Raw genomic sequence first — 21064 nt, 5'->3', positions numbered from 1 at the left:
CAGATGTTCATAGCATTTCACGATGATGAACTTGCATAAGTGATCAGAAGTTTGCTTTATAGGCAAAAGTTAGAACTTAGATATGTTGCTCATTAGGCAGGTGTTTTAACTCTTGCACATAAGTCAAACGTTCATAACATTTCAAGATAGTGAATCTGCTTAATTGACCACAAATTGGAATAACGTGAGAACTTATTTAGCGGGGACAAAAATTCAAGATCACGCACTTTGAGGGACAAAAATTCAAAACTAGACGCATGGAGGACAAAAATTCAAGATCAGATACTTTGAATAACACCAGGTGTAATTTTATCTCGAAATATAGTTTAGAGGTTAAGTACGGTTATAGAATGTGTAATAGCTCTGAAAATTAATACTAAATTATAAAGGATAAATTAAAAATTTAATACTAGTTCATTCGCTTTTGATTTGTTTGAACCAGCAACCCACTCCGCATCAATTTTTAAAATAATTGTTTCAACCAACCCGCCCCGGGTATAAATCACTTTCAGTTGCAATTATAATTCAAAACTAAACCCTGGAAACCAAAAAACCTCAAGCTGCTCCTACAGCTTATGGAACGACACCGGGTGCCCCACCAGCCACAAGTACTCAAACCTTGGAGCTCCAACATCATTAGCCCATGGGTCTATGCCTCCTCCTATGGCTAATGGGCCTAGGCCTATGCCTCCAGCTCGTAATGTACCTGCCCCACCACTTCCACCAGTTGGTGGTGGTCCAATGGCTAATTTTTACTCCTCGCGCACACATGGAAAGACTTCCAATGACGCCTCCACAAGGTGTCCAGAGGCAACAGATGCAAAGGCAGGGTCAATAGCCAAATCTGAGTTAATAAGATACATTCTCCATGTACCTATACATTTCGTAGATATCTTCGGAATCAATCTACCTTCTTGGCAGATCCTTTTCATTTATGTATCTATATATTTCAGCGATGTCTTGGAAAGTTAACCTGCTGACAACGTCAGGCGTATCCAGACCGCCAACCTCCGTTTCAACTATAGTTGCCTCTCTACTGAATTGAAATTCTAGTCAGTGTGCTGATGGTATCTTCATAATAGTAAACTGAAGTATAAAATACAGAAACACTATTGAGAACATCAAATGGCAGTAAACAAAAGGATTCCATTGTTGCCAGAAGAGTAAAACTTTATTTTCTTCCAAAAAATAAGTAAATCACTATATACATAATCCGTCTTGCACATTGTCAATATCTGCCAACTACAAACAAGTAATGGAACTAATCCCTTGTTTAAGGATAAGTATGAGGTGTAAATGACAGTATACACTCTTCTAATTTACTACTGAACGTGCAGGAAACATTTTTCGGATGAACTGTAGGAAACGCTGTGAATAAAATGTTGGCTCCACAGCAGAAATAGAAATAGAGTCAAACAGAACTGATTTGTATGCATGTTCTATTCTCTTACGTAGGTTGTATTCTTGCAATATGTCAATGATGCCGACATACAATACAACATCGTATACTTCAAGAAACATCAGATCACCTTTCCTGGGTATGTGTTCTGCTCTTGCTGGCATATTCACTCCAAGCTGAATCTGGAGCCTGCTTAGGGACATGAAAGAAGTGACTTTTAAAACATTATACGGTAAAACTAATCAATAGTATTTTACATGTGGAATAGCCAAAAATCTGCATTCCTTAAGGTGAATGTATAAGATTCATGAACTTTCATGCCGAATCAACTACAAAGTCTGTTTTAGTACAGTGTTTAAGTGCAATGGAACTCCTAATAAACAATAGTATTCATACTTAAACCTACTCGGTGCACTGTGATTGTCGTAACCTACTGAGTTCTGCAGTACATTGTCCTAGCATGGTTTTGTAAGCGTGCTGAAAATGCGCTAACAAAAGGAAAGTAGCACGTTCAAGCTTTTCGAAAATACATTGCTGTCCCAGGAAGGAGGAGATCCACTTCCTTGTCACCAGTGGCAGATGATGCTCGCAATCTGCTGCCTCTGACATGAGAACCCACTACTACACAATTATCATCTGCACCACGAGGGACTAAAACAAGGCCTTGGGGTGATATGTCATCCTCCAGAAACTCTGTAATTAACAAAATAAAAAGTTCAGAAACAGGACCAGTTCTAGAGGCAAATCCAGGACTTTTAGTTTCTGCACTCTGGACCAGAATTCTTTTTGTTCACTGAGTTCTGGATAGATTATTTAAAACTATACATAGTAAATGAATTTTTATTCGAGAAAAAAGTTAGAGCCAAAGCTATTTGATTTTTTCCGAACCCGTAAATATATGTGGCTCTGCGTCTGGTGATCGCTCGCCCTCACAGATTATAAAGGGAGATCAGTAATATACATTAAAGAAACTATTATTCTTTCTGCATAACCAAAAAAAAGTAATAACAAAGAACTCCCAGTATTGGACATACAAAACTTCTGGATTGTATAAATACATCTAGTATCAGTGTATACAAAATATGCACAAACTACATTAACTAACAGAAAAAGAACCCTAAACCTCTGGTCTATTACTAGAATGAGTCGACGACAGATTCGTTGTACGATATAAAATCTTTTATTGTTCCATTGCCTATGTAACGTACTTGTTTGGACAATTCTTTTTAAGATTGGGAGAGGAATTTCACTTCCTTTTCAAAATAATTTGATGATTTTTCATTGACCTGCAGTTTAGATTTGTGTGCCCAACTTCTATAGAAATGGAATGAGCAAGATGGAGAAGTTCAAAATACATGGAAATACTAAAGTAAATTGAAACTCAGAGTCACTAGAAATAAGGTTCCACCATGGGTTTGAACAAATTGACATAACTAGTCATCTCACATTTGTGGTTTACAAAGGTCCCAAAAGTAATCAATAGCATTACAAGAGAATAACTCCCAACCCTATTTATTAGTGAGAATTAACTGGTACTCACCTTTGCCTAAATGTTGAAAGAAATGTCCTTTTTAATCCACTAGCTGTTCCAGAATCTTTCAATATTTCTAACTCCATACTCACCACACAACCAAATCAGAAAGTTTGTCAATTTTGTACTCTGGAATTTATTTTTTAAGATTAGATTGGTGTTAGGGCACTTGTAAATAAGTACTCTAGATTTTACTATTGTTCAGATCTTGCGGACCAGTTAAATTAAAAGACGCCAGATACTGAATTTACCCGGTTTTACGGTGATTAGCCTCAGAGTAGTTCAACCACATAATTACTTATAATCTTTCAGAAAAGAACCTACCATCTTCTGCAACGATTCCCAATCCTTCTGTTGTTGTACGTCCACTGCATGAGATGGGAGATCGTAGATGCTGGGGTGCTCTGTAATGAACACCTAACAATAGGCTGTAATCCATTATGTGCTGCTGCTCCAAAAATTTGCTGTCGGTCTCAATCTGCCTGAACAAGTACATGAATGTCAACAAACAGAACGAGAGCATTTAAAAGGATTTTGGTTGAAATTAAAAAGCAAAAATTATTTCAAATCACTCATCCAACTATTTCAACTTTCAATTGGAACACTACTAAAAAAGGTTAAGAAACATCAAAAACATAGTTCCACATTGGCAAGTGACATTCTACACTTTCTTTGGCATCGTAAGTTTAAAAATTATTTTCCCCTCACGATCTCTTCAAACTAACAATGGGATTGATTATGTCATTAAACTATGGAATGAGAAAACTATTTAACACATCATTGTATACTTGTTACCACAGTAACTTGCATGAAGTCATAATGTTTCTATCTGTTAGAATAGGATTAGGGATAGGAATAGTTTATAGAATCCCAGTGTCCTACTTCGAAAAGGATTAGAATGTAGTGTCTATAAATAGGGTCTCAGTGTAATAATGTAGATACACAATTCAGTAATATTCTTCTCTTATATTTCTCATATGGTATCAGAGCTTCTACAATCTTGGTAGAAAATTAAAAAGCTTCTGCTGCCAGCAGGCGGCTATGACCCATATACGCCGCCCTTCTGGCCCATGATTATGTTAGCAAAAATTGGATCACCGTGCTTCTATCTGATGGCTTCTCATATCTGGTTAGCATAGCAGCGTGCATCTTTCCGGTGACTACTTTCTTTTATTTATTTTCGTAGCACCGTGCATCTTTCCGGTGGCTAGTTTCTCATATGTGGTTTGCATAGCATTGTGCATCTTTCCGGTGACTACTTTCTCATATCTGATTACGTAGCACCGTGCATCTTTCCGGACTACTTTATCATATTTGAGTTGCCTAGCACCGTGCGTCGTTCCAGTGACTCCTCAGATCTGATTTGTGTAGCTTCGTGCCTCTTTTCCATGACTCCTCAGATCTGATTTACGTAGTTTCACTTTTCATTATTGTTGTGCAAAACAAAAACCAACACCACCAAGAGGTCCAGTTCCTGCGACCAAACCCCATCAGCTCCACTATGAATCGATCTCCCACGCGCCACCCACGAGATCGTCACCTTCGGTAGGATCTGACCATGCGCTGGCGCATGAGCCTATTCCGATCAGTTTTTCGGCAACTTTCTTGCTCAAGATCAACTCGTCTCTTGGTATCAAGATGACTCATATTTTATACTAGCTTTTGGAATTTTTGGGCGACGTTTAGTACTTTTTCGACCACTTTTTTGGTTTGTTCCTTTTCAGTAGAAGTCGCCCAAACGTCCCGAGCAGATCTTACAAGTTTCCTTTCAGATATCATCACCAAGTCCCTCAGTGGTCCTCATATTATTTACATTTGTAGCAAACTCGGCACATATGACTTGTAAGCACTAATTTGAGGGGGAGTGTTAGAATAGGATTAGGGATAGGAATAGTTATAGAATCCTATTTGGGAAAGGATTGTAACGTAATGTCCTACTTGGAAAAGGATTAGAATGTAGTGTCCATAAATAGGGTCTTAGTATGATAATGTAGATACACAACTCACTAATATTCTTCTCTTATATTTCTCACATTATCATTCTATTCTAGTGAGAATCCTGTGACCATATAAAAGTGAAAGACTTGGCAGATGATTTTCGAACATCACTATTACTTGATTCCAGGTTAAAGTCCCAGGTGTATCCATGCACTCGAAACTTTACTTTGTCTTCTTAAATTTGCAGAAATACTTGAAGTAAATTAACATGAATACATAAAGGTTCTAGTGAAGTCAGTGATCATCAAGCATAAAGAGAAATACTCTTAACAGTTACTGAATGCAAGTGATAACTAATTACACAGAGAGCACTAAATAGATCCATGCACTCTAAACAATACTCTTAGTAACATGCAGAAATACTAGAACTGGCTACCTGCATCCTAGAAGAACTGAGAAAACAAGAAGAAAAGATTTCATTCTTTTAAAATACTTGGTATGAGCTAAGCCAGAACTTTCCACCATATTTGATCAGATGAATGATGCGGAACTGTTACGAAAGCATACTGCTATAGTGGTTGAAAAATTCTAACAGCCTAATACAAGTAAACAGAAAATGTCAAACCAGAAAGTCATGTAATTATTCAACTAACTGCAATTTATTAGTCTTTCCTTGGTTACAAAAGAATTGTTTGAAATTATCAAAAGGCCCCAAAAGTATCATGCTAGTGACGGGCGTTAACCAAAGGGCTATGGGAGCCACTTTGTTCAGTAAAGCATGGTGGTGCTGTTCAAATCCTTGGATATCTAACTGCACAAGGTACTTTCTATTTTAAATGCTAGATGACTAAAGGACTAGATCAAGCTTAAGAATGAAATTTTGTTAAATCTAGACAAGAGATTTTAAGAAAGGAAGAAGTCCTAACATATGAACATTCAGTGATATTTACAAGACGCGCTATGGAAGATCTACCATTATGGGATGGTAGGAAAACCTTCAGATATTATTTTAGAGATCACGTGAAGGCCTGTTTGGATAAGGTAGTAAGAAGAAAAGAAGTACATAAACATCAGAGAAAATACATGCAAAATCTGGAATATTTTACCAAGACTCACTTTAGTAAAGCTTCCCGCCAAGAAGGCGCAAGATAAAAGCAGTAGTTCAAATCTAGATCCTTGAGAATTGTGCTCTCATCAATTTCGACCTTGTTTGCAGATCGTCCAAGTGAAGAACCTTTAAGATCAAATCTACGGTGGATTCTTAACTCTGTGCAGAACATATTTCCCATTACTACAAAGCGGAACTGCAAATGTTATTGAAAAAGGAAAAGAGTTAAGCTTTTTATATGCAAGAGTCAATACATTCTTTCTTCAAACGAGGGAATGTATGTAAAAAAAAGTTTCCTGGAACCAAAACCAATAAATGAAGAGGAAATGGGGGAGAATGAAACTCGTTCATCTCATTTATATGGTGGTATTTGTGTTTAAAATATAAATTTGACATATGGATTATATTAGTGAAAGTGAAAAAAGGGGTAAAATAACACTTGAACAAAGAAGTTTAAAATTTGAATAGTTTACGTCGTGAAAGTTGTATAGAAATGGAATGGTGCCAAAAATTTTAGGACGTGCAAAATGGAAGAAGAGTTATATAATCGGGATGGAGGATTTTCTTACTGCCAATGTAATTGAGTCCCCCCACCCAGATTTTGGTTCCCACGCATGTGCTACAAGATGTATGATAAAAGAAGGGCAGCCCGGTGCAATAAAGCCCCCGTTATGCGTACAGTTCTGGGAAGGGCCCCACCACAACGATGTATTGCTACAAGATATATGATCAAATTTAAAAAAAAAAAAAAAAAGAAGTGACCAACTCATTATATATTGATATGTATTTTTTCCGTAATTATATATTAATATGTATGATCAATCGTAAAAAGACAAAATAACAAAAGAAGGAAAAAGAGATAAGGCACAAATGCCCCCTAAACTATACCCGAAGTTGTTATTACACACCTAAACTTTATGGAAGTCCTATAAACTTCTTTTTCAATATTTTTGTGCTCTTTTTTACTGAAGTGACTGTCAAGTATTAGAATATCTTTGTGCTCCTTTTGTGTTGTCTTGATAGTCATGTCAGCACAAAAGGAACACAAAAATACAGAAAAAAATGAGTTTAGGGGGTAATAGGAGCCCCCCGCGTAAAAGTTCAGGTGTGTCATAGCAACGGAAAAGTATAGTTTGAGGGTACTTGTGTCTTATCTCAAGAAAAAATAAAAAACAAAAGCAAAAAACTCATTCGTCATTAACACTAGGTGATTTATTCCCATCTGTTCTATCCTTGGTGGACAAAGTTATCTGGTACCTATTCCTGGAAGAAGGTGGCAGGTATCCCATGGAATTAGTCGAGGTGCGCACAAACTGGCCCGAACACCATGGTTATAAAGAAAAACTCATTCGGCATTGATTGCTTTAATTTGGCTTATATATTTAGCATAATAACTTGGATGGATTAATCTATCCTTTTGATAAGTAAAAAAAACATATACTTGTCATGTATTTTACTCGAAACATATAAGTTGGTTATAAATTAAATATCTAAACATGTAAGTATGTACATCTACCTCCAGGGATGGTAAGATCTGCGTATGCTCTACCGTCCCCAGACTCCATTTTGTGTGATTAAACTGGATATGTTGTTGTTGTTATTGTATGTAAGTATGTACACATCAATTTATAGTTTTTGCGATGTGTTATATGATATTTTATGATTAGTCACTTTTTGTTTCTATGATAGAACTTCTTAAATTTGTAAGAAAAGTTTATGAAATTTTGTCTTCATTATTACACAGTAAACACACTTGATGTAAAATAACTTCTTGAGTTATCCTAACTTTATGTTTCTCAGTTTGTAGAAACTCGCAAGTACAAGAAAGGATGATGAAATAATGCGAATCTTTAAATTAATACCATTTGTCCTCTCGAGGGCTTTATCATGTGAAGACCAAAGAATTTAGTGATGAGAGTATTCTCATATGCCTTGACATGACGATGATAATTTGGAAGCATTCGCAGCAGAACCTACAAGTAAAATGCACGTTAATAAGAATGATTACCATCACTAACTGAAAAGGTTCTCTTTTCCATTTACCTAACTTACAAATATCAGAGGAATGCTGATGAATTCGTCAGAGATTTATACAACAAGCTGTTTTGAGAAGTTAACTACATTATAAGCATTATCTTAGTGCTGCTATGCAATAAAATTAATTATCAAAAAAGAAACTTTATAACAATAATGGGAACAAGAGAACATGTCAAGTACTAGGGGAGGGTAGCTCTTTAAGAGGCTTGTTGAAAGAGAATGAAACAGAATTCCAGATTCGATATTGTCAAACGCAATCGAACGAGATAAATGAACTTCAGAATGAGCAGGACTCCAATTAGCCTAAAATGATCTTCTCCAACTACATGCAGCTGTTTTCCCTAAAATGAACAAATCGTGACTACCACCCTGGTAAATAGTTGGCAGACTATGATACATCAACTGATAAGATTTAATTGTTTAAGTTAAGATTGCACACCTTAACTTCTGACTTCCGTAATGTCTTAATCATGAAACGACTATCTTGAGACAGGAAAAACACACTGCCACTTTTCCCAGGAGAAGAAAGTTCTCTAAGTGGATCATTTCCACAGATGGACATCATGTAGTCAGTAGTATCAATCTTAAACATTTCCCTCAGATTCCTACAAGAAGGTAAATCCATTTCACTTTTTGATGAATACATATAAAACACAGAAAAAATACCAATAATTAGCTTGACTTCTATGAGACCATTAGTTGCACCCAAAAATGAATCTATGAAGGGATACAAGGGGTTAGCTCAGTTGATCAGTTATTCAAATAAAAATGTTGGTTACACTTCTTTTATTATCAGAAGACAGCTTTTCTTAACTGATCCACAAAGGATAGTAGACCTGAGAGAAGTCATAAAAGATATGAAGCTGTGATTTACATATATATCCTGTCTACTAAAGTCACTCAGATGTACATTCACAGATCCGAATTCCAACCAAGTTTCCTCACAGTTGACATGCCTTCAAGAACGAAAAACAATTGAATCACAGATTGCAGTAAATTTTGAAGGTAGTAGGTGTTAAATGACAAACCTGAAAACCGCTGGACAGTAATCTTTCCACTTGAAATCTTCTGACCGATGAGAAGGTGTTAGTTGAGATCCTTCTTTAGGAAAATACATCCGAGAGCATGCACGGGCACCAAAATCAGAAGCTCCCACTTCTTGTCTTTGTCCCGGTGTAATTTTACCCACACTGTATCTGTTCATATTTCAAAACTTTTCAACATGCGCAAACTATAAGCGTAACAGGTCATAAAGGTTGATATAAGATAAACAGGAGGACAGTAACCCTTTCTCCAGTATGATTGTCTTTCTTTGGACCTCATATATATGGACCATGGTTTCAGTTATATTCAATATTTGATGGGAGTTACCAAGAATTATTAATGATTTAATTTCAAGCTGGACATTTAAAAAGATAGGGAAGGAGAAGAGTGTAGCTGAAAGAACGCTACCTCATTATGTCTCTTTTGGCTTCTCTGGATTTGAAGAAAAGGGGAACTTTTCAATATCACAAGAGTATTAAAGGATACTTTTTGTTTCATTTATACTTTTTTTTGAAGAGAGAATCCCTTCTTGTATAAATAGATGGGAAGACGTTATATGAAGGTGCTGAGCCACAAAACACGTCTGTATGTATTTTAATAACCAGCCTGGTACATTTATGATGAAATACTTGAGTTAAGAAAAGAATTATAGGTACAACGGTGTAGCGCACTGGGCATGATTAAATTAAAGGAATTTCATAAGCAACATTATCAGTGCATACTATCATCTGCTAAATTGCAGGGAAAAATTTAGTGGTAGACGAACCTCTACTGCATCTGTTATCCCAGCATTTTGAGAGAAAGCAAGGCAAAAGCAAATAAAAGTGTCTACATGGTTAACCTCATCATTTAACAAATGGATCCTACTAATAAACCAGTCCTCACATCCAATACTATTCACACTTCAGGAGTAACACAATGAAATTATAGAGGAGGTTAAGGTTTTACCAACGCCACTAACACAAGAAGTTTCTATCATCAATTTACATTCCGGTTTGCTCTAACATTTGCCCTTTCTTCAATTCCTTATTATCTGATTAATTAAGTAGTCTGCTCCTGCTGCCAACAGACAATTTCCCAGAAAAGTCTATGTAAAGTTTCTTAGGAAAAAGAATTGTGTAAAAAGAAAACATGTCTGGGTTGATTAGTGTTTCTGAAGATTTGTGAGTGTTTGGTGGGTGAAAGAAAAACTTCTCTTTTCAAAATACACCAAAATCACTTCTTCAAATAAAAGATTTATGAAAGGAAGAAAAAATTGCCAAACGTCTTGACAAAACTTTAACAAATTCACATTTTTGGAAAAAAGAATGTTGCGATATCTCAGAAAAGTTACCACAAACAAATGCCATCTAAATGGATGTGACCAAATTACCAGGATACTTACCATGATTATCATCGTTAACGTAATTCTTGCAACCCTTTGAGTATTGGAACTTGTTATTCTGTTTTACTTGGCCTATGATGTATTTTACCTTTTCTTAAGTTTAACATGAATTATTTATCACAGGAGACTACACTTTTTTCCTTAATGGTATATTACTTCATTTTTATCTACACAATTTAACAACTTTCAGCACCTAAATGAATTTCCAGTAAATAGAACTTCTGTGGAAGATGCAAATATCCTGACTTGCAAATATAGAACTTTTGGGAAGATGTAAACATCCTTTGACTTGCAAATATAGAACTTTCTGAAGATACAAACTTCCTTTGAGTTGCCTTGAAATCAAAGACATGCATCCTCCCTCCAATTCATAGTGATTTACCCACAGGAGTCCTTTCATGTATTCAAGTAAATCGCAAGACGAACCCATGAGTATTACCCACAGGAACTTGCGGATGCAGATATGAACCCTACTTCATTTCCAACTGAATATCTAATTCAACTCTCTCTTTTTTTTCCTTCTCCTTTTCCTTTTTTGTTAACGACCGCAGCTAAAGAAGATAGTGGAATAAATGTAGAAAGGGTATTATAGTATATGAGATTTATATATTACCATTTTATCTGTTGCTTAAGTTTGACAAACAAAAAGGAATCAATCGAAAACAGCCCCAACAAAGCCCAGCAAAAGGGGCCATTTATTCATAGTCTGTAGCTTTGCCAACTCACTATGGAGAAAACTCTTACAATGGTTGGCTAGTACACAAGCTTTATGCCCCACCTGGACTGCAATGTATCAATGGATCATTCAGAGAACTACGGGTAGGAGTCATGAGGCACAGGTGTGGAAACTAGTTTTTACAGAATTCCTTTATGCTATCTGGAAGGAGAGGAACACCAGAATATTTGAGGACTGAGAATACAGTTGAGGATATAGCTAGGAAAATCGCTTGTGTGTGTTGTGTTCGAGCTACTGCCCCAGCCAGGCTAATTTTTGATAGATGTAGCTTCTAACTTTGTTAGTTTAGTAGCAGTTTTCTGTTTGAGAAGCTAGCTGTGTAAGCTTATCTTAGCTTTGTAATTGATTACTTTTGGTGATTAATAATATGACTAATTACCAAAAAAAAAAAAAGTCAATCTTCTATAAAGAGGATGGAGAGATAAACAAGGGAAACAAATTTTGAGCAACCGTAAGTACATACCTGATACCAAGCTGCAAACTAAGCATTACATGGTAACGCCTATGACCCTTAATAATTGCTTCACCTGGCCTCTTCGACTCCCTCACAAGTTTTCTTTGTCTCCGTCTTGCTGCTCTTCTAGATAGTGGTGAGAATCCATCATTTAGGACAACCTCACTGATTAGTACACCTTGCATGTATTCTCTTTCCAAAATTGGAGCATCCATATTGTTCCCAGTGTCCACACCATCTATATCATTTCCTATTACCTTCTCAATAGCTAATTCAAGACTCCATCGTCTTTCCAAAGTAACATTAGTGGGGCGAGACTGCTCGAGCTTTAATATTTTTCCTTTCAAGAGCCTGTCATATGAATCTCTTGGGGATCCTTTGTTTCCAATATCTCCCTTATCTACTGAAGATGCATGAGAAATATGTGATACTCGTTTTTGTTTTCTCAAATCTGGCAATAATCCTTGTTTTCTCAAAGCATTGAGGTACAATTCCTGACCAGCCGTAAGTCTGCTACCACTAGGATAAAATGTTCCTTTTCCATCTTTCAGTCCATGTGTCCGCGTTCCAATATAACTTCCACCATCACTCGAATTATATGCACCAACACCGTGCATGGTACCATTTAACCAGCTTCCTTCATATGAATCTCCATTGATCCAAGTGAGAGTTCCTTTTCCAGAAAATTTCCCTCCCTTCAGATTACCCAAGTAGACATTCCCATTCGCCCATTTATACTTACCCGGTCCTTCAGGGGTTCCTCTGATCCAGGACCCTTCAAGAAAATCTCCATTGGGATATACTTGATACCCTAAACCATGTTTGAGGTTCAACCGCCACCGTCCCTTATAAATCACTTTATCAGGTGCAATATGCATTCCCTCGCCATGCATATAGCCAATTGAAAATTCACCATCATATACAGCACCAGAAGGCCATTCTAATTTCCCATGCCCGTGCCTCATTCCATGTCTCCACTCACCCTCATACCGACAACCATCAGACCAAACATACTTTCCTGAACCCTCAGGTATGTTCCCCAGCAGAGATCCAGAATATGATTCCCCATTTGGCAAGAAAACATCCCTAACTCTAAAGCTGGCACTTTCAAAATTATGACAGACTTCATCATTTGTCCATTTATTAGAGCAGTTACTGTCAGTAATTAACACAGAGTCTAGAGACTTTGTCCTATCTGACAAAGAAAGTGTTTTTCCAATATTATCAACATTGGTCACAGAACCAGACATGAAAAATTCAGGAAGTTTCAGTTTTATATTGGATGGAAGAGGCCTGAAAGGTACAAAAGCAGAGCAATTGGACCTATCGATAAACAAAAATCGACCTATAGAACAAAACTACAAAGTAAAAGAAGGAAAAACTTCAAATTTTTCTGAGTCCATGAATAAGAATAGGAAGTTAGACTAGAATTCCAATAATTTGTGCACTATGTTGACTCATTCAAGAAATAATAGCCTTGAAAGTCACATTCAACACCACATATGCCACAAAAGGTCTATGAATTGAATATTCATGAACATATGAGCAAATAAGATCATATTGACCTCAATTATATGAACAAGTAGAGTATACCTAGTACAACATCCGAATCTCCAGGAAGTTTGTAGCCCGAAATGATGAGCTAACACTATCTTAACAGCCAAGAATCAACACAAAAATTTATCCTTTAATAGGTTAAGCATAAAACTATTAATCAACTCACTTGGGATCCTTATTCTCATATCATTTTTAAAAATAAAATAAAAAATCTTGCCAATATACATTTCATAGCTACTAGTAGCCCTCAACTGCGGTAGAATTTGCAGAAGAAGAGTGATCAAACAGTTTATGCTCCTCCTTAACAAAGGAACAAAGAAGGAAAAATTGTCTTTTCAGAACAAGCACACATAGCTGGTACTAATCCGAGATCAAGGAGAAGGATTGTGGTAGACCGGCACCTGCGTAAAACTGGTCAATTTATGATGAATCCTTATAATACTAATAATACGTGAGTATTCATATAACCGATCCTACATTTTGTGATAGAGAATACTGTAGAATTAGAAATCACCTTCCCACCATCCTCTTAAATTTTTTAGTATCCATTTCTTTTCTTCTAACTTTTTTATAATCATGGTGTCCAGTCTAACTTGTGCGCACCTCAACTAATTCCACAAGATATCTACCACCAGCAATGATATCAAGTAGCTATGTCCACCATCACTAGGACAGAAAAGAAGAAATCACCTAGTGTTTTTGACTCTATTATGAGACCTCGTGATTCTCAATCAACTTCATTGACCACTCAAGACACCATCTCCATTCATTAAAGCAAACCAACCTCCAGCAGATGATCAAAAAAGGCAAGGCAGCTTGTAAAGAGTTACAGAACAACAGAAAATGAAACACACATTAACAACACAAAATTTTCACAGAGATTTCTCCGCCAATGTTTCTTTTTAGTGCTGCATTGAAATTTTCACGACACGCAAAATTTGAAATCAGTCGATGAATGAAACAAACCATTTCCAAAACAATCAACATTATACAGTCTAATTTTTCCACTTCCAAATAAATAAAACTATACACAAACATACTACTCATATGGTTCAGTAAAATGTGTCATGTAGGGAGAGAAATGTACCGTGAAGAGAGAGCAATGTAGAGAGAAAAAACGGAAAGTTGGAACAAGTAAAAGTTGCCTTTCAGTTTTTGTTTCGTTTTCTTCGTGATATGTATGAATTCCGTCCGGATCAAGTCCCAAGCACAGGGTTCTGTTTTCTGTTTGAAAGGACATTTTTGCCCATAAAAGACAAGGATTATAAGGCTTCTTTGTTGATTTCGTTTTATTTTTAAATAAGTGCATGCTTAAATTGATAAAAACTTATACGCACTAAAAAAATCTTGTGTATACATCAAATTAATATTTTTTATCATGATTAAGTAATTAAATTAATTAATCAAGTAACATAAACTCTAAATTCAAACATATTACATGCATGTATTGATTTGGTGTATAGACTGAGTGCGTGTAAATTGTAACCCTAAAATCTTAAAATATAGTGTCATCCCCAACTTTATCCCCTTCAAGAAGTTCATTGACATATTTGATCATAAATTTCTCATATGCCTGTGTATACATCTAAAATTTGTGGACATTCAAATTCTATTAGAGTTTTAGAAGGCTAATTTATCCTAAATCTTATCTATTTAAATGGTAGCATGTTTCCTGAAACAGGCATCTTAAATATCCCATAAGCTGTGGGTATTCGTAAAAAGATCGGAATCTCCAATATCCCACAAAATCATGGGATATTCATAAAGAGATCATCCTATGTTCGAGAATAAGCCACTAACGGCCCTCGAATTACGGAGAAAATAAGAGAGAAGAATCAAGGGAGGAACAGAATTGTACCCATATTCGTTATTAATAAAAAATTCTTGCTTCTTCATATTTTTGTTTGTGGTTAAAATTTATTTTTGATGAATTTAAATTATGTTGCAAACAAATTGGCACGTCCAGTGGGACCAAATCTGTCCTTCATCTCTTCTCCAGATGTGCAAATTTGTAGCCACCACATAAAGATGGAAGTTCTATTGGTACTTCAAGACGCGTCATCAAATCTACACTTCGACAAGCCTTAAAGCAGGGGCATTTGTAGATATCTAAAATTTGCGCACTCTTCAATAAGAATTCAAATTCTATTAGAGTTCTAGAAGACTACTTTACCCTAAATCTTGCCTATTTAAAGGGTAACATATTCCTTAATCCCATAAGTTGTGGGTATTCGTAAAAAGATCGGAATCTCCAATATCCCATAAAATCATGGGATATTCATAAAGAGATCATCCTATGTTCGAGAACAAGCCACTAACGGCCCTCAAATTACGGAGAAAATCAAGAGACCCTCAAATTACGGAGAAAATCAAGAGAGAAGAATCAAGGGAGGAACAGATTTGTAACCACAATCGTTTATCAATAAAAAAATTCTTGTTTCTTCATATATTTTTGTTTGTGGTTAAAATTTATTTTCCAGGAATTTAAATTACGTTGCAAACAGCCTGGTTCAGATTACCAAAATCATTAATTACTTTTTCTTTTTAAATATAATCGACGTCAACTTAGAAAGAAGTATAAACTTTATTTAGAGGTAAGTTGGTGACGCATCTTTTATTTTTCAAGAGTTAGTAGTTTTTTAAAAGGTGTGCACAATCCGAAAAATCAGTTATTTAGGAATGGTCAGTGAAGGGAGTATATAATTATAGTATTATTTTAAACTTTGTATTGATTGCATAAACATAATTGTATAATTAATATTTCAAAAATTAAAATAAAAAATAATTTTAAAAACAAATACTTTTTTAGTTGATCAAATAATATAAATTTTAATGCATATGACAAATATGTATGTACGTATATTAGAAATTAGAGGTTCCGTCAAGCCCTTTGGCATTTAGTTATTCAATGGATGCTATTGGAAGGGAAGTTTGCTACACTATTGCGGCAGAGTTTGATGCATAAGTTTATACTCATTCGAAGAAGAAATTTATGTAATGCTAAGGTAAACTTTTGCAGTAATACATCAAGGGCACGAACTTTTCGCCTTTTTTTTAAAGAATGCTTAGATAAATTTGTAGTTGCTAAACTTTGAGTACAAGTAGACACATTAAAGGTTTAAAAAAAATGTGATGCCTGTTAAAAATTGAAAGATTTAGCCTAATGATGCCGCCCAAGATATTAAACTTTTTGTTTGTAAAAGTGCATGATGTAAGGAAATTACACTAAAGGGAAATTATATTTGACTCGAGGATTTTTGTCTCGAAGGACTCGAATTGCATTTTTTGCCCGATAAATTCATAAATAAAGTGACAAATAAGGGTGATATTGTCTTTTCATTTTTTTTCATACCCAAAATAACCTTCCTTAATTGAAAATTACCCAGTTTTGACCAAACCACTATCCCAAAATTTAAAAAGTTGGTTTCACTTATTACTCACGAAACGTTTCATTTTCTCAAAAAAAAATTATCATGTTGGCCAAGTGGTATTTGGTTCTTTATCTACTTCTCCAATTAGTTTTTTATTTTTATTCATTCAATATACTCTTTAAAACTTGAAATTTTATTTTATTTACTTTACATTTTCATTCACAGAAGTGGAAGTCAATATTTCTTGTAAGAGTATTCATTGTTTGATTTTGGTCAATTTTTCACAAAAATAAAATCAAATCAAATAAGTCACATTTTAAATATCGGAATCAAATCAAATTAATTAAAACAAATTTATTGTTTTGATTCTTTTTTTGGTTATTCAATTTAGTCATTTTAAAAATAAATATTACAAAATCAATAACTCTTTAAGAAAGAAAGACGTACAAACATTTTAACATATTATCAAGTTATTTATGAAACTTTTTCAAAAAATTGTAAACATTGTCAAAAAATTTAGTCATTTCAAATGAATATAAATAAAATTTCTTACAATAAATTTTTATGAAAATAATAAAATATTTGGTCGTATATTTCTTGATGGTGGTATTTGAATTAAATAATTATAATTAATTAAAGAAGTACAAATTATTTTGAAAATTTAATATATTCTTAGAAAAATTACATCATATCACTATTTAACTTACCATAACTATTAAAAATTTTAATTCTTAAACAATTATATAAATTCATGATTTCAGAGATAAAAGCTTGGATAAGAATCTGATATATTCGTGTAAAATTAAGTGATGTGTCCGGAAGAATATGATGCGTGAAATGTAATGTATCCGTATAAAATTTAATAATGTATTCAAAAAATATGATATATCCGTATAAATTAAATCAGAATTATTATCATAATATTAAAAAGAATTGAATCGCTATGACAAAAAAAGACAAAAAAATAATAAATAAAACTAACGTACAAAATCACACGAGCACCTCTATGTTAATTGTTAATACATAGAATTTGATTTTATTTTTTGAATCCTTAACAAATTAATTCAATAAATAAAATAGTATGTTTATATTATAATATAATGATAAATATGATATTCAAATCATATCTTTATTTATTTATTTTGTAAAAAATAAATTTTAATCCTTATCACTTATTATCTAGTATGATTTTTAAATTTGAATTAAACAAAAATGAGTTGGAATCCTATTTATAATTATTTTTTAACACCAATTGCGCATCGCGCGGGTACGAAGACTAGTATAATTTCTAATAAGGAGTGAAACTCCACGTGGATCTTGGATTACTAGTCATATAATTCGGCGATCTTCGTATTTTATAATTTTATTGTATTCTTTGCCTATTTTCATCTGTTCTTTTGTAAACTAGATATGCACACCCCGTGCTAGCATGGGCCCAATATATATATTTTTTATTTCAATTTATGTGACGTAAATAGAATTTTGATAAATAATCATTAAAATAATTTAAGTTTTTAATTATTGTGATTTATAATTTTTTTCTGTTTCAATTTAAGTGTCAATGACATAATTTCGAGAGTCAACCAAATATTTTATATTTTTAAATTTTTAAATTATGAATTATAATATTTTTTACATAATTTTTCAATAAAATATGAATACTCTCTTCGTCCCAATTTATGCGGCACAGACAAAATTTTGGCAATTAGTCAATTTTTTAAATATTTTTATGAATTATTGTTAATTACCGTACTTTTTATTTCATTTTCAAATAATATATGTTGCTTTATATCTTCCTCTGCCCCGTCTTAATTTATGTGACACTAATATAATTTTGATTGTCAATCAAATTTTTTATATTGACATATCATTTTGTTATTCTTAATTTTCTAATACATAAATGACTTATAATAAGGGGTGGTATGGTAAAATCATCGTTTGAAGGACGACAATTTAATTTAAAACATCAAGAGTTAATTTTAAATTTTATGTCTATGTTATCTTTTTATTAAATATTATTAAATTTTTTAATATTTAGATGACTCATAATAATTAATTAAGAGCAATTGATTATGTTACTCCTATAAAAATTAACATAATTTTTTCATATCCAATAGTAATCATCGATAGCTCACCAGAGTAATATATTGATTAAATACGAAATGCTATATTTTGCATATACAAAATATGATAATATTAAACATTATTGAATAATGCATTGTGTTTATCTCTCACAATAATAAAATTTTATTATATATTTTTCTTTTTTTTTAACTTGATACATATTGACCCAATACAAATCTTAAGAAAATATTTATTAGAAATTTATTTAATTAAATTAAATTTATTAATTTTGTACTTTAAAATTTTAAAGCTAAATTTAAATAATAGTATTTCTAAATACGAAAAAAGTAATTTTAAAATTTAAATTTATCAAAATAAATAAGTAAAAAAAATTAATTTTGAATATAAAAGTCAATTAAAATAGTAAAATTGATTTACTGTAAATATCTAGTTGTAATTAATTAAGATAAAATTATTATATTATTAAATTACTTAAATTTAAATAATTTAAATTAAATCTATGGAAAGTTTAAATAATTTAAATTAAATCTATGGAAAGTACTGTGGGATCCACCTACTTAAATGTAGCTTTGAGGGCAAACTTGTAAGTAAATAGAATAAAGTGGATTTTTTTAAGGGCATGGTCTATAAGTAACTAGAAGATTGTGAACATTTTTTAAAGTTATTAATAAGATACAACTAACATAGCACAAAAGACAAATTCTTTAAGCAGATTTTTCTTGTAAAAAGACTAAGCAGATTTTTCTTGTAAAAAGACAAAAATGCCTTCAACTTTTCATTAAATTCCAAGAAGCAGCCATGTTGAAGTTGGCTCTTCTTATGTCTTCTTCCGTTTTATCCCAATTTATGTGCATTAATATAATTTCAACAGTCAATTAAATTTTTTATGTTGACATATCATTTGTGTCTATTTCATCTTTTTTTTAAATTATTTTAAATATTTTAATGCTTAAACGACCATAATAATTACTTAGGAGTGATATAGTAAAATAGCGATTGAAGCAGCGAAACAAACATATCTTAAATGACTTATAATAACTAATTAGAAACGATATAGCAAAATCATCATAAAAGATACTTGTGAAAAAAAGTAAGTAGATCTCATATAAGACGTCAAGTTAATTTAAATATCAATAGTTGATTTATCATTTTATTTCTATTTTATTTTTCTATTTAATATTATTAGTTTTTAATATTTAGATGACTATTATAATTAATTAGGGGCGATATAGTAAAATTATGGTTAAAGCAGCTAAAACAGTCATGTCATAAATATCTATTTTATTTTTTTATTAAATATTATTTTTTAATACATGACTTATAATAATTAATTAAGAACAATATAGTAAAATTATGATTGAAACAACTAAAGCAGACAACACAAACATACATGTCGACCTGTTGCCTGAGTTAACTCCCTTTTAATAATGTGGAGCACCATGACTATTTATATTGTTAATTTGGTGTAGATTCACATTTTTAACATTTTAAAAGATCCACAACTAAATTAAGTCTTGCAAATTAGTAAAAAATAAATTGAGTCTCAAATTATCACGACTTTAGTTATCACAATAGTTAACTTCTAATTGAAAAATATTGGTTCAATATATGTTAGAATTAAATTGGGTGTCAATTTGTCACGACAATAGTCAACATAATTAGTTGACTTCTAATTGGGATACACTAATTCAATATAGGATCAAATTGGGTCTCAATTTATCACGATTACAGTCAATATAAATAGTTGACTTATAATTGACGAATGTTGATTCAATCTGTATTATATTTAAATTGAGTCACAATTTGTCATGACTAAAGTTAACATAAATGTTTGGCTTCTCTTTGAAAAATATTGATGCAATTTATATTAGACTAGACATCGAAGGACCCATGCTAGCACAACACAGTATTATTATTTTTTATCTCAATGTACGTGACACAATATAATTTAGATAATGAATCAGTAAAATAATTTAAATTTTTAATTATTGTGATTTATAATATTTTTTCTTCCATTTCAATTTAAATGACCCTGATATAAGTTCGAGAATCAATCGAATATTTTATATTTTTTATGTGATTTATAGTGTTTTTAGCATAACTTTTCAATAAGATATCAATACTCTTATTGTCCCAGTTTACGTATCTTCTCATTTTTAAATAATATATATTACTTTATGTCTTCTTCTGTTATCGTAATTTTTATGGCACTAATATAATTTTGATAGTCAATCAAATAATTTATAGTGACGTATCATTTTGAGTGTATTTTTTTATATGAAAGATAATAAATTTTTTCGTGTCTAGATGACCATAAAAATTAGTTATATGTGATATAATAAAATCACGATTGAAACAACGAAGCAGACATGTCTTAAATGACATAACAACTAATTAGAAGTAATATAACAAAATTACTA

At 32.7% G+C, this 21064-nt stretch overlaps 1 protein-coding gene across 3 annotated transcripts; it reads right to left on the bottom strand.

Moving 5' to 3' along the window:
- Positions 1-1132: 1132 nt before the first annotated feature.
- On the bottom strand, positions 1133-14404 carry LOC107843330 (phosphatidylinositol 4-phosphate 5-kinase 9). Of its 3 annotated transcripts, none has more exons than XM_016687567.2 (9): positions 14276-14404; positions 11641-12924; positions 9042-9209; positions 8453-8618; positions 7839-7949; positions 5985-6172; positions 3255-3412; positions 1930-2092; positions 1133-1588 (listed from the first exon to the last, which is right to left on the bottom strand). In XM_016687567.2, exons 2-9 carry the CDS (start codon positions 12879-12881, stop codon positions 1315-1317), a joined length of 2469 nt encoding a protein of 822 aa, XP_016543053.2. In that variant the 5' UTR covers positions 12882-12924; positions 14276-14404; the 3' UTR covers positions 1133-1314. The 3 variants fall into 3 exon arrangements, 1 of the variants encoding a protein (XP_016543053.2); XR_001666316.2 differs by having other exon boundaries at positions 1456-1588; positions 1806-2092; XR_007046195.1 differs by having other exon boundaries at positions 1474-1588; positions 1834-2092.
- Positions 14405-21064: the final 6660 nt, after the last annotated feature.

The sequence above is a fragment of the Capsicum annuum genome, chromosome 10 (assembly GCF_002878395.1).
Source record: "Capsicum annuum cultivar UCD-10X-F1 chromosome 10, UCD10Xv1.1, whole genome shotgun sequence".
Classification (NCBI taxonomy): Eukaryota; Viridiplantae; Streptophyta; class Magnoliopsida; order Solanales; family Solanaceae; genus Capsicum; species Capsicum annuum.
This window is presented reverse-complemented; position numbering and strand designations above follow the sequence as displayed.